Below are 14,646 nucleotides of genomic sequence, written 5' to 3'. Positions count from 1 at the left end.
ATGGCACTCTGCAGCTCCAACCCAGCCCAAGGAAAGTCTCCCATAGGGCTCAATGGCACTCTGCAGCTCTAACCCGGCCCAAGGAAAGTCTCCAATAGGGCTCAATGGCACTCTGCAGCTCCAACCCGGCCCAAGGAAAGTCACCCATAGGGCTCAATGGCACTCTGCAGCTCCAACCCGGCCCAAGGAAAGTCTCCCATAGGGCTCAATGGCACTCTGCAGCTCCAACCCGGCCCAAGGAAAGTCTCCCATAGGGCTCAATGGCACTCTGCAGCTCCAACCCGGCCCAAGGAAAGTCTCCCATAGGGCTCAATGGCACTCTGCAGCTCCAACCCGGCCCAAGGAAAGGCCTCCCCCATAGGGCTCAATGGCACTCTGCAGCTCCAACCCGGCCCAAGGAAAGTCTCCCATAGGGCTCAATGGCACTCTGCAGCTCCAACCCGGCCCAAGGAAAGTCTCCCATAGGGCTCAATGGCACTCTGCAGCTCCAACCCGGCCCAAGGAAAGTCTCCCATAGGGCTCAATGGCACTCTGCAGCTCCGACCCGGCCCAAGGAAAGTCTCCCATAGGGCTCAATGGCACTCTGCAGCTCCGACCCGACCCAAGGAAAGTCTCCCATAGGGCTCAATGGCACTCTGCAGCTCCAACCTGGCCCAAGGAAAGTCTCCCATAGGGCTCAATGGCACTCTGCAGCTCCAACCCGGCCCAAGGAAAGTCTCCCATAGGGCTCAATGGCACTCTGCAGCTCTAACCCGGCCCAAGGAAAGTCTCCCATAGGGCTCAATGGCACTCTGCAGCTCCAACCCGGCCCAAGGAAAGTCTCCCATAGGGCTCAATGGCACTCTGCAGCTCCAACCCGGCCCAAGGAAAGTCTCCCATAGGGCTCAATGGCACCCTGCAGCTCCAACCTGGCCCAAGGAAAGTCTCCCATAGGGCTCAATGGCACCCTGCAGCTCCAACCTGGCCCAAGGAAAGTCACCATGAATCCGAAACTTTTGTACTCGGCGTGACAAATACGATTTTGTCGCACAAATTGTCACGCTTTTGTCACAAAGTATGAAAAAGTTGCCAAAATTTATGAGAAAGTTTAAAAAAATACGCACAGTACGAAAACTTAGAAAAAATATGATTTTTTTGTATTTGGAAGCGATCGTACTTTGATAAATTGGCCCCATAGTGTTTCTAGTTAAATTCTAAGGCACCCCCCATCACCAAATCAGCAGGGAAAGGGTTAAAAGACATTCACAGGAAGTGGTCATAGAGGTTTGTAAATGTATCAGCAAATCTGACCAATCTTCCTCCACCTTTACTTTGCCTTTACCTTAGTATGGGCACTTCTGTAAATCGCCCCCACAGTTATCAGAGTAAACAAGAGTAAGGGCTCTGGCACATGGGGAGATTAGTCGCCCGCGACAAATCTCCCTGTTGGCGGGCGTTTAATCTCCCCGAGTTGCCATCCCACCGGCGAAAATGTAAGTCGCCGGTGGGATGGCACATGCTGCGCAGGCGATTTCGGAAAATCGCCGAAGTTGCCTCGCAAGGCATTTTCGTCGATTTGCCGAAATCGCGCCACCGCGTGTGCCATCCCACCGACGACTTACATTTTTGCCTGTGGGATAGCAACTCGGGGAGATTAGTTGCCCAGGAACAGGGAGATTTGTAGCGGGCAACTAATCTCCCCGTGTGCCAGAGCCCTAAAACATCACTTTTGGTCAATTTCACCCAGTTCTTCTAGAATAGCCATTGATTTTCCCGCCACAATTAGAAACTGTGAGCAGGATGCAAACAGTGATTTCTGCTGAACTATCGGGAACAGAAACTCCAGTGGGGTTTTGGCTCCTTAGCACAAGTCTGTGTTAATGAACAGAAAAATACTCGTTGTGGTCACTGTGCTTATCTAACGCCACAGACTAGCGAAACCAGACTTGTGGCGTAGGGATTCGGTTTCAGGAAAGCTTTTAGGCACTGATCCCCAGTCCTAGCTAACGGGGCAAGTATGAAAGAGACTGAATACAGCAGGGTTGCCAGATTTATTTTTCCAAACCAGTCAAAGTCAGTTCTGAAACCAGCCCAAAACTAGCCAAAAGCCACTTTGAAAGTAGCCCAAAAATAGCCTAATATGCTTAATGAAAAAAATGTCTAAAAAAACCTGCCTTTTTAAAGCATATAATCACTACCCATGCCCTGCGCCCCCTCTCCAGTTACTGGGATGCCTGTTCCCCTGCCCTCTGTGCCCAGTCCATGCAGGTTATAGTAGTTATTCTGCTGCAGGCTCAGGTTCAGTACAGAGGAATAGAAAAGGGAGCTTCTGTCTATAATTGCATGCTGGGTATTGTAGTTTTGTATTAAGCTTAGCTGTAGGCTAATAGTAAGATACAAACTACATTACCCAGCATGCACTGGGAAAGGCATGTCAGAGGATAAAAAACTTTGGCTAGTTTCAAAACTACAAACCCGCCAAGGCTCCAAAAACTAGCCCAAATTTGCACCTTGACGGGTTTAGTAGCCCAATTTGGCGGAAAACCCGCCAACCATGGAATACAGAGGCAGTGATTGGATAGGGACAGCCAGCCTGGCTCAGTAAGCGGTGGGACGCTATAACCTATCCGCTCCATTGCAGTATCCTCTGTTGGCCACTAGGGCGCTGATGGCGCGGAAGCACAAACACGTTTGTTGTCGGAGACTGGCATGTCCCTTCCTGTTTCGCGTTGCCTTGGCAACAAGATGCCATGGCTACTTCTTTAGCGTAGAGGCTTGCGGAGAGTGTGGGCAGCTAAAGGTGCAGGGAAGTTCCGGCACAGCGGGAATCAGGTAATGGGGTATAATGTACAGCGAAGTAGAGCACTGCTTATCCCGCACTACAACTCCCAGTATCCTCTGCGCGCAGTTTCTGCTGAGGTCTGGGTGGGCTGCTCTGGCAAAGGTTCATTATGGTCTTATCGCTCTAGCCAGGCTTTATACAGGCTTCCAGGCAATGTTATTGTTTGGGCTCCTGTGCTTTCAAATGACAGGGCCACAGGTAGCGCTATGGGGGCACCAAAGCCATATTCCAGCTCCCCTTGGGGATTTGAATAACCAGTGGGAATGTATTTCGGCAGCACATTGGCACCTGGGCACCGGCACGGAGTCTGTATGTTCCACACTCACTCACCCCAGTCTGGCCTGTCCCACACTCACTCACCCCAGTCTGGCCAGTCCTACACTCACTCACCCCAGTCTGGCCAGTCCTACACTCACTCACCCCCAGTCTGGCCAGTCCTACACTCACTCACCCCAGTCTGGCCAGTCCTACCCACTCACTCACCCCCCAGTCTGGCCAGTCCTACACTCACTCACCCCCAGTCTGGCCAGTCCTACACTCACTCACCCCACAGTCTGGCCAGTCCTACACTCACTCACCCCCAGTCTGGCCGGTCCTACACTCACTCACCCCCAGTCTGGCCGGTCCTACACTCACTCACCCCCAGTCTGGCCAGTCCTACACTCACTCACCCCAGTCTGGCCAGTCCTACACTCACTCACCCCCAGTCTGGCCAGTCCTACACTCACTCACCCCCAGTCTGGCCAGTCCTACACTCACTCACCCCCAGTCTGGCCAGTCCTACACTCACTCACCCCGTCTGGCCAGTCCTACACTCACTCACCCCAGTCTGGCCGGTCCTACACTCACTCACCCCCAGTCTGGCCGGTCCTACACTCACTCACCCCCAGTCTGGCCAGTCCTACACTCACTCACCCCAGTCTGGCCAGTCCTACACTCACTCACCCCCAGTCTGGCCAGTCCTACACTCACTCACCCCCAGTCTGGCCGTCCTACACTCACTCACCCCCAGTCTGGCCGGTCCTACACTCACTCACCCCCAGTCTGGCCGGTCCTACACTCACTCACCCCAGTCTGGCCAGTCCTACACTCACTCACCCCCAGTCTGGCCAGTCCTACACTCACTCACCCCAGTCTGGCCAGTCCTACACTCACTCACCCCCAGTCTGGCCAGTCCTATAATCACTTACCCCCGGTCTGGCCAGTCCTACACTCACTCACCCCCTGGTCTGGCCAGTCCTACACTCACTCACCCCCGGTCTGGCCAGTCCTACACTCACTCACCCCCAGTCTGGCCAGTCCTACACTCACTCACCCCCGGTCTTGCCAGTCTTACACTCACTTACCCCCCCGGTCTGGCCAGTCCTACACTCACTTTTATCTTATTCACTAAGGATTTTACTGCTTCATTATACATTTAACAAAGGGACTGAGTTGGCCCAGTGCTGGGGATCAGTGATGGGCACCCTGCCTGTGTTCCTGTGGGCCAGTCATAAAGGTCCCTAATTTGGCACCCTTCAGTACTCCAGCTCTTTTACCTGTAGCACTGGTAAATGTGCCCCGGTATATATATAATGTTGTATACAGCAGCACAATGTAATAATTGTTGGTTCTTAATAGGGAAGCACCAAATCCACTTTTTTGCATTCAGCCGAACCCTGAATCCATTGTGAAAGATTTGTCCGAATACCTATGGAAGGGTTAAAGGTCGTTAAAGCTGGTAAAAAATAGATGGCAACCCTGCTGGGGGAGCAGATTTCCTGGTATCCATGTTCACAGTCTTTGCAGCAAATCCTTGCTTTCCAGCAGGAGCTCCTAGTTATATGAACACAGAGTCAGTGCCAATGCAAGGCAGACCCCTTTACTATTTTATGTGAGGGAATGATGAAATGACTGAGATTCTAAATCAGATGTTTGTGCTACATTTCCTTCTTTCATGAGTTTATTTCTCTTTATCTAGGAGCTGTGTGTCCCAATAGGATAGAGGCACTGCAGTACAGCACGGCTGGGGAGAAAGCATGCTGTACAGCCAAAGGAGCCGCCCCCGCCTTAGGGAGGTAACGGGACCTCAGCCGCACTCCGTAGCAGTAGTAAGTAAATCCTTCCCATATTTGTTATACTTTTTCTTTTCCATCCATCATGTCCAATGTCTCGCCATTACTAGCTGATTGCAAAGTCATATTAAACTTTGAATATTCTTAAAACTAGTGGCAAAGGGGTCAGCTTTTCTGATCCAAAACGCCTATCCATTATGTGTGTGCGCTGATAGGCTGATAAAATGTATTAATGGCTAGACCAGGGGTGGGCAAACTTTTTGGCTCAGGGGCCATATTGACTCTTAAAAATTGACAGACTGGCCAGGCCAGGCCAGCGTTACACCATTCCAGCTTGTCAGTCCCCAGACGCCAAGTCTCGTGTGATGAGACTTGTGGAGTCGGGGGGCCGGATTAAAAAGACCAACAGGCCGGACGTGGCCCGCAGCCATAGTTTGCCCACCACTGGGCTAAACCAACCATACCATGGATACGAACATGGTTTAGCTAATGGAAATGTGAGATATGACCGTGCTTTTACTGTTGATTTGGGTTTAATAAACCCTTTTCTGACTCTATGAATTTCTTCTTACCAAAAGGTGGCCAAGTTCCCTTCTAGCCGGCCAATAGATTTTGCCATTCTTGAAAGGAGACGGTATGAGGAGGCCAGAGAACATATGCTCACCTTCACAAAGCAGAACACCACAGAACGTGTGAAGAATGAATGGGCGAGGGTTACAGAGAAGAAGTTACTGCACAACACGGTGCAGAGGGCGGTTTATCGGACAATGCAGGAGTACAAAATGCATCTCGAGGAGAGAAGAGAGAGGTGATGACTTGTATTGCTGTTTATTTGTTGCCTGCATTCATTTGCCCAGAATTGTTGAATGGGGAGGGGGGGGGGCAGGAGTAATATTAAAGTATAACAGAAGGTGCCCTTTGCAGAGCAGGTGAATGAGTGGCCACACAAACCATAACACATTAGCAACCAATACTGATTTGTTTATGTATTATCCCACAGCATATTTCGGTATAAGTAGCTCATTTGATTTGCGCAGAATAATCCCAAAACAAGTTGGAATCAACTCAAGGTTAATATGTTGTGCCAATGGTGTCCAGCTGCTTCCATATGATGGGCCGGTTACTTACTATAACACATGTTTGGGGCCAGTTTATAATAAAATGATGATGGAAATGTCATTGGAGCTGTGATTTAAACAAAATTATTGTCCAAAAAGAATATAAGCACCATTGCTACTGGTTTTATGTGATTTCCATTAAAGGAATCGAGTACAATTTAGGAAGTGTTATGCCCTGTTTTCAGGGGGCGTCAATGGCCAAAATCAGTATGTGCATTGTTAGCCTTTTAGGGTAGGTAAGGAAAAACCTACATTTAAATAAAGGGAATGAAAAAGTGAACTTTTTGATTGTTCTTTTACAACAACACATTTATACACTTTAGTTACAAAGTCCATCAGTTTCAGTCCATCCTAATGACCTCCAGTGTATAGTTCATTTTAATTAAGGAAAACTACACCCCCAAACAATGTAGGTCTCTATAAAAATTTATTGCATAAACAGCTGAAATGTAAAATCCTGCTTCATCTAAATTAACCATTTTCATAAAAACATACTACTAAAAAAGTATGTGCCATTGGGAATCCTAAATAGAAAGCTGCCATTTTGAGAATTAAGGGCTGCCCCTTGGGATCATAGCAGTAAGGTGCACACAAACAAGCCAAGGCACACATACATGCTAGGCCCCATCAGCCAATGAATGGGCAGAGTTCTGCCTTTTGCTCCCACACTACTTCATGTTACAGTTAGAGCTGCATCACTTCCTGTCAGCTGATCTCTGAGGGGGCACACAGCCCATCACTAAATGGCGGCTCAAGGGAAAGGGTGTAAAAGGGCAATATTTACTGATATATATATTCCAGTTTGGGGAGATTCTTTAATAGGACACTTAATATAAAATAAACTGTCTGTTGGTTACGTATTCATTCTGGGGGTATAGTTTCCCTTTAAAAGGAAACCCCTCTAACACACTGATGCACACACTGATTTTGGTCATTTTGGTTGCAGAGTTTTACAAAACACTTTTACTAAACACTCCCTAAACTGTCCCCCATCCCATAATGTAAATCACATAGAAACAGCAGTAACCCCTAGTTACCCTCATTGCCACATTTACGCACCTTAATTACAAAGTACATCAGTGCAGTCCATCCAAATGGGCTCCAGTGCATTGTTGGATCTATTAAAGGCAAGATTTGTTGTGCGTGGAATATCTGCCCTCTCCTAAAAAAAACTCTTTTTTTCCCTACTCTCATTAACCAATTAACCTCCCTCTGATAACACTTCTTTTTAACTATTTACATGTTTAAAAAATATTTTAGAATTTATTTTACTCCTCGCTGTAATGCCCCTTTCCATTCTCTATTTTAGCCTGCCTGATTGTTCTTTTGAAAGCTTTATTTGCCTGTTTGTGCCCCTACTTGTTTCAGGCTCAGCACCTTACTGGAGAGGGAAGAGATGGAGCATATTAAGGAAATGGAGGCTATGGAGGAAACCACTCTAGAAAGACAGGCCAAAATGAGAGAGAGAGTGAAAAGCCTCAGAGAAAAGAGAGAAAAGGAACGAATGGACTTTGTAGCAGAGAAACGTGAGCAGCAATTCAGGTAACAATACAGACATGGTGTTGGGGGTTGATTGACTAACAAATATCACCAAACAGGTTTAGACTTCTTACTTGACCAGTGGCTTTTAGTCAGTCACTTTATGTGATCCACAGTGGCATAGAATGATTTAATGCTCACTCATGTACAACATATGTATGAATGAATGACCAATAATCTACATTATCCAGACAGAAGCATTAGTAATTTGTGCCACTGATGTCCTCTGCCCAGACAAAATGCAAGGTAAGTGGTACTCTGCAGTAGTCAGAGCTGTGAGCCCTGCATATTGTGGGTCTCTGCAGATTTACAAGTAGAAAGAGTGGGGTATAGTAGGTCAAGATGACAGCAGCAGGGCAAGATAACAACAGTAAAGGTCCCCATACACGGGCCGATTGTAGCTACCGATATCAGTACCTTGGACCGGTTCGGCAGCTTATCGGCCCGTGTAGGGGCAGGAACGAGGGGCATGCCGACCGATATTTGGCCTGAAATTGGCCAGATATAAATCTGGCAGGTTAAAAGATTTAGTCGGATCGGGGACCGCATCGGCTCCTTGATGCGGTCCCCAAACCGACTGCGCCCATTGCTCCAAATATAATTCGATCGCTTGGCCCCAGGGCCAAACGATCGAATAAGCCTACATTTTCCCGATAACGCCCACCTGTAGGTGGGGATATCGAGAGAAGATCCGCTCGCTTGGCGACCTCACAAAGCTAGTGGATCTTCACATGTATGGCCACCTTAACACTTTAGTGTTGTACAACCTGCAGTAAAATGCAGTAAAAATTAATAATCTGTCAGGGTAGTTTTGTATGCTAATTTCTTTTTCACATTCTCTTTACTAATAGTTAGAAAGTTATTCAAGAGTTCTCCTTATTCAGTCATATATTCAAACCGCTGTCTGGTTGCTAAGGATAATAGGACCCTAGCAGGTAGTTATCCCTAGCAGCTACAACTCCAGCCTTTAGAGCTGAACAGCTGTGGTATGGTGACAAAAAGGTCCCCGGTTTCCTGGGGAAAAGTGATTGACAACAGGTATGTTGGGCCACGGATTCTCAGACATTTTTACTGAGGTGAGACCAGCAGTGTTTTGGGGCATAGAAACACTTTGTTTCTCTGCAGTTTTTTAAATTGTTGATCCGGGGCTGGTCTTACGGGGAATCCGCAAGAGCAGGGTGGGTGGATTCCCAAATCCATAGGCCAGGTTTTCAGGAGGCCCTAGGCCTATTTGTAGTACACCTGAAGCTGTGCAGGGGAGCTGATGAGCCTGTGTGTGTGAGAGAGAGACACGCTGCTGGATTTGCTCAGCTTCAGGAGAAAGAGAAGCATTTATTTTTGTGTTAGCCAGGAGGCTTGATATTTCTGTTCCAATTCTTGTTTTATACCCCCTGCGAGGGGAAACTTCTGCAACCGCTGAAAAATAAACGCGGGCAGGAAGCCCTTACACCGGTCTTGGTGTGTGCAGTTGCCTCATTTGCAGCCTACCAGCGAGTGAACCCCCACAAGCAAGCATGTGTTAGGTTTGTCTGAATGAGATATGTCTCTTCTCTTTAGGGATCAATGTGAGGAACTGCGCTCATTGAGGTCCCAGATTCATCTAAATGAGGTTTGCACAGAAAGGATGGCCCAGATTGCACTAAAGGAGGAGATAAACCGCCAGCGCAAGGAGGAGGACACCATCTTTGATCAGTTGTGGGAACACGACCGATTGGCTAAAGAGGAGCAGGAAGAGAAGAAACGTCAGAAGCGAATGGAGCTCAATCAGGAAATCGCCTCTCTTCAGAAAGCCGCCTCCGAGGCCCAGAAAATGCAGGAGAAATGGCTAAAAGACGAAGAATCTAAGTTAGTGGTAAGCAGAATTCTGGAATGACCTACAGCCACATGTTTTATTGAGCACCAATGCTGGGTCTCTCAATCTCCTGGGTACAGAGATAGCACCCCTAAAACTTCAGTAGTGGAAAGTTGTTGGTTTTCCCAACTACCCAGCTACTAAGGGGGTGTGAGGTGAACTCTGGGATCACCATATACAGTATTGCATTTGAGTTCTGCATCCCACAATGCTTTGCTTCCTGAGCATTCACAGCAGGGCTGACATCATGCCTATGGAAGGAAGATATGATTGGCACAGAGTCTCCTTAGCTATTAAGAGAGCTGCTTAATAGTCAGCACACTCCGCCTACACATGCACCAGTGGACCAGTTGCTGCTTCTTGGTTTATGCAGGTAGTGGGTGGTGTATTAAGCAATATTGCTTTGCCCTATATTAAACAAAACCCACCACTACACTGACCATATAGTGTATAGGGGTTTTATAGGGCTGCTGTACTGGTTCCCATGTGTAGCATCCCTGTGTTATTTTGGATTTCCAAACTGTGGTGTAAATTCCAGATCTGAGACCCTGTGCTCATGATGGGCCCTGGATTGAAGTCATGAAGGTCTACCATGGCTACACAGCAGCTTACTTATATAAACTATAGTGATTAATCTCAAACAAACGCAACGTTTATACCAGTGCAGGGTAATTAAACATTATATTTCAAATACCTTAAAATGCTTTACGTCTTTGGCGTTACTGTTCCTTCAGTGTCCCATCTGGCCTGCACCAATATGCTTGTAATAATGACGTTATTTCTCTCCCCCCATAGGCAGAAGAGCGGCGCCTCATTAAGCTGGAGGAAGAAAGGAGTTTAAAAGAGAAGCAACAAAATAGATTGCAAGTTAAAAGCATGCTGGAGGACTCAATCCGGCTAAAAATGAAACGATTGGCCCGTGAACAGCAGGAGGAGCTGGCCCTCGACATGAAGATCTTAGAGCATGTTATGCAGGGCTATCAGGATGACACTGAGGAGAAACGCCAGCGTAAGGTGAGGAAAATCAGCCAACCTGTAGGTAACATGCATTACCCCGAGTTACCACCAGGCGTCTCTGCAACCAAGCAAGAGGGAAAAGAGCACTAGATTAAAGGTGGATATACACCGGGAGATTTAAGCTGCCAATTCGAGTCCAATTCAACACTTATTTGACAGCTTATCTGCTGTATATGGGGCCTCCCTGACTGATATGTGGCTGAAAATCTGCCAGATGTCGATCGGGCAGGCTTGATTTTCCCATTTGATCGAGGATCTCATCAGCTTATTGATGTACTCCTCGCTCTGACAGCGACTATCCCCTTCATTGTTATGCGATCGCTTGGCCCTAGGGTTAGAAGAAGATTAGAACAATATTGCCCACCTTATGTGGGCATATTGGGGGACAGATAAGCTTATTTGGAGACCTCGCCAAATGAATGGATTTAATATTTAATTCAGGAGGACGATATTTTGTCCCACTGTGTACTTGTAAGTATATTGTTGGGATGACAATAAAACTCTACTTACTTACTTACTTACTTAATAGTATATAACTTTCAGTATGATGTAGAGAGTAATATTCTGAAACAATTAGCAATTGGTCTTCATTTTTTATTATTTGTAGTTTTTTAATTATTTGAATTTCTGTTCAGCAGTTTTCCAGTTTGGAGTTTAAGCAGTTATCTGGTCACTGGAGTGCAACTTACCCTAGCAACCAGGGAGTTGTTTGAATGAGAGATTGATATATAAATAGGAGAGGGCCTGAATAGTAAAATAAGTTAGAAAAAGTAACAAAAACAATAAAACTGGAGCCTCACAGAGCAGTAGTTTTTGGCTGCCGGGTCAGTGACCCCGGTTTGAAACTTGCAGAGACAGAAGAAGGAGGCAAATAATTCAAAACCTATAAAAAATGAATAATGAAGACCAACTGAAAAGTTGCTTAGAATTGTCCAATCTATAATATACTAAAAGTTAACCTAATGGTGAACCACCCCTTTATGGTAGCAACCTTTCATTCCACAGAGGCCCAAATATATCTATAATATTTTATACAGTAACACAGTGTATGCCAACCTGTGTCCTCAGCTACATCTCCCAGAAGCCAAACTACAGATATAGCCATAGGTTAAATATCAGTGCTGTAAGTTCTAGTTGTGATAGTGCAGAGTTATGAAGCGATAGAGAAAGACACAACTTACACCAACTGTGAGCAGCCAGTAATGATTCTGTATAGTTTTTTTATACACTGTTGACATTACTTGGCTGAGAGTGTTCAACCATTCCTGCTGAAATAGAGCTTACCCTTTTATTCACTTATAAATACAATATGTGGGGTTATATACACACTTTAAATCAGGGCCCTCCACCACAGATGGCCCCAGTAATTAGTAAACTGCAGACCTGGGCCCCCTGGCTAGTGGGACCTGGTAAATAAGTAGAATTGACCACCAATAAAAAAAACTGCATGGCTGTGTGCTGCCGTACTTTTCTGTTAAAGCTGAAACAGTTGGAGTAAAGGTAACAAAATACACCATGTATGGCCTGCTGGATTCAGTGCTTGTGTTACAGATGGAGCTGAAGAAAGAGCAGCAGATCTATCGGGAATACCTCGCTCAGCAGCTGGAAGAAGAGAAGCGCCAGGAGAGAGAAATGGACAAGATGATTGAAGCAGAGCTGGAGAAATCCTGGGCCAAGAAAACAGAACAGATGCGAAAGGAGAAAGAGGCACGGAACCGCCTGATGAAGGATGTTATGGACACGCGCAGAGTCCAGATTCATGAAAAGTGTAAGGATTTCTGTTGCTAGCACATTCACTATGTTGCACCTACAGGAGTGTGCATTTTACATGGAGAATCAAAGATAATTCTCCCCTGTGTCGCTACTAGTGCTTCCCCCTCTTGCCACTTTCCATTAGCCACAGTCCCAAGGTTCCTATTGTCATTATCCCCCCTGCATTCACAAACAGAAGCAGCAGCAACAGTCTCTCAATCCTGTTGGCAGTTTAACTTTGAGGGTGAAGACACACGGAGCTACTAGTAGCAGCTACTTGTCGTGGCTACTAAAATAGACAATGCTGATCATTTACTGATAATTGTCCCTACAGGTGTTTTAGCAGAGGCAATTCTCAGTATTGTCTATGGCAGGGGATTTTCTGGAGTTTAGTAGCCATGAAAAAGTAGCTGCTACTAGTAGCTCAGTGTGTCTTCACCCTAAAGATCACTGGGACTTTGCTCAGTCTCATTGACATAATCTTATGGCCAGTTCTTTGAGGTCCAAAGCTGAATGGATGATGCTCTGGACGCTTAACTTGAGTGAATGTCTGATCTGTGGCCAAAGCTGGAGAGTCGTGGGTTGGACATCTATAATGTATATACTAAAAATTTCTAACACATTGCCTAATGAATTGAATTACTTTTTTAGATTTGTCCTTTAATTCATTTATAGTTTTAATACACCCTCAATTCCTTGCTGTAAGTTGAACCCTTTATATAGACAACACTCAATGTTAAAGCTGGCCGACATAGGCAGAGTTTGTTGCATGACCCCATGTTTGTCTGCAGCCAGGTGAGTAACGCACAAATCTGCTCTGTGGGCACGTATGCACCCTGTTTAGCCACCGACTGCTTCTTCAGGACCATGTTAGAGTTACCAGTGTGTCTAAATGGAATGTGTAGTTTTGTGCCCAGCTTCCTGACTCATCTCTGTTTCCATAGTGGAGAAGAACGCAAAGCTACAGGAAGAGCTTGCCCAAGATAAGGAGCTGCTGCAAAGGGCAACAGAAGAGCACAAGCAGCTTGAAACAGAAAGAAATGCCAGGTAGGATGGATTCACGTCAATAGAGGGGAAATTCCCAGTGTTTTGTTGCCCGCCTGTTTAGCTGGAAACCACATGGTGCCCAAAATGATGGCAATCACCCTGTGTGCCTTTGGCATTCTATAAAACAGAACAGTTATGTGCTATCCCAGTATTTACAGGTACTAGTGTGGAACCATTGCCCTGTCAGCTCTTGCTTTTTAAAGGAGAAAGAAAGGTAAAAACTCAGTAAGCTTTATCAGAAAGGTCTATGTAAATACAGCCATAAGCACTCACAGAAATGCTGCACTGAGTCCTCTGTCAAAAGATTTGTTGTGTCTGTAATTCATGTGCCACATACACGCAGCTCTCTGCTCTCTCCTGCTCCCCCCTCCCTCAAGAATGCTAAGAACTCACTCCCCCCCCTTAGGAATGTGGATCTGAGCCAATCAGCAAGAAGCTGACTCATAGTCTTACTAACTGAGCATGTGCACTGGTCTGGGTCTTGGTGCAGGAGTGAGGCATTATGGGAACTTTCTTTACACAGCTCAGTGTTTTTTCTTCCTGTTTGGCTTCTGATCATCTGAACAGGTGACATATGGGGAGACGTAAGGGCACTATTGAGAGAGCTGAAGGTATGCCTGCAGCTTGGGATTAACTCTTTATTAGCCTTTCCTTCCCCTTTAAAGGCGACCTGTTACCCAGACATAAAAAGCTGTATAATAAAAGTCCTTTGCAAATTCGACATAAAACCCATATTCTTTTTTTGGTTTAAATATCCATACCTGTTATAAATGTATTTAAAAATCTGAGCTGTCAATCATATATTGCCTGCCCCGCCTCTATGCCTTAGACATAGAGGCAATTACTTTCACTTTCCATTCAGCACTTACTATTTGTCACTGCCCTCCTCACGTTCCCCCTCTTCACACTCTATAATTGTGTAGCTTGTGCCTGGGCATGGACATTGGTCCCCCTTTTTGATGCATACACAGGATCTTGGGGCGATACAAGACTTGCTTTAATAACAGTGCCCACAATATGGCGCCTGCGTGCTTGCATTGATTGTGACTTCTTACATCTGCCACTGACCAGCTGGCAAGTACAGAAATGTAACACCCATACCCTGTACTTCTTGCACCCACATTGACCATCTTATATGTCTTTCCAGGCAAATGAACCTGGCACAGCAGTACCAGCAGGATCTCCTTAGCCAGGTGGCCTATCAGCAGTGGCAGCGGCAAGCCGAGAGAGAAGAGGAACAGCGAGAGTACGAGGCGGGAATGGCGGCTGAGAAGGCCTATCAGAATACACTGCGGGAAATCCTATCTAGGCCTTACGTTGGCCACGAGAACATTCACCCCTTGAGGAGGGGCCGCATTTCTAGCCCTAAGGACTGGCTCCCACAATAGCCGGACTCACTCCCCATTACAGCTCCAGCTAAAGTTCTTTATTTGGTCACTTTCTTTT

General features: G+C 46.4%; 1 protein-coding gene across 1 annotated transcript in view; it reads left to right on the top strand.

Moving 5' to 3' along the window:
* Positions 1-2,785: 2,785 nt before the first annotated feature.
* The window catches only part of cfap53 (cilia and flagella associated protein 53), an 11,973-nt gene continuing 112 nt past the window's right edge, over positions 2,786-14,646 (top strand). The window contains 9 exon segments of the mRNA NM_001126809.1: positions 2,786-2,811; positions 4,782-4,911; positions 5,454-5,683; positions 7,362-7,535; positions 9,090-9,384; positions 10,180-10,398; positions 11,953-12,169; positions 13,098-13,200; positions 14,348-14,646. The exon segment at positions 14,348-14,646 is cut by the window's right edge and continues 112 nt beyond it. Coding sequence (NP_001120281.1) covers positions 4,840-4,911; positions 5,454-5,683; positions 7,362-7,535; positions 9,090-9,384; positions 10,180-10,398; positions 11,953-12,169; positions 13,098-13,200; positions 14,348-14,588 — 1,551 coding nt within the window. The 5' untranslated portion in view covers positions 2,786-2,811; positions 4,782-4,839 and the 3' untranslated portion in view covers positions 14,589-14,646.

This window comes from Xenopus tropicalis, chromosome 1 (assembly GCF_000004195.4).
Source record: "Xenopus tropicalis strain Nigerian chromosome 1, UCB_Xtro_10.0, whole genome shotgun sequence".
In the NCBI taxonomy this organism is placed as follows: domain Eukaryota; kingdom Metazoa; phylum Chordata; class Amphibia; order Anura; family Pipidae; genus Xenopus; species Xenopus tropicalis.
The sequence above is the reverse complement of the archived record's forward strand: the minus strand, read 5'-3'. Positions and strand labels throughout refer to the sequence as shown.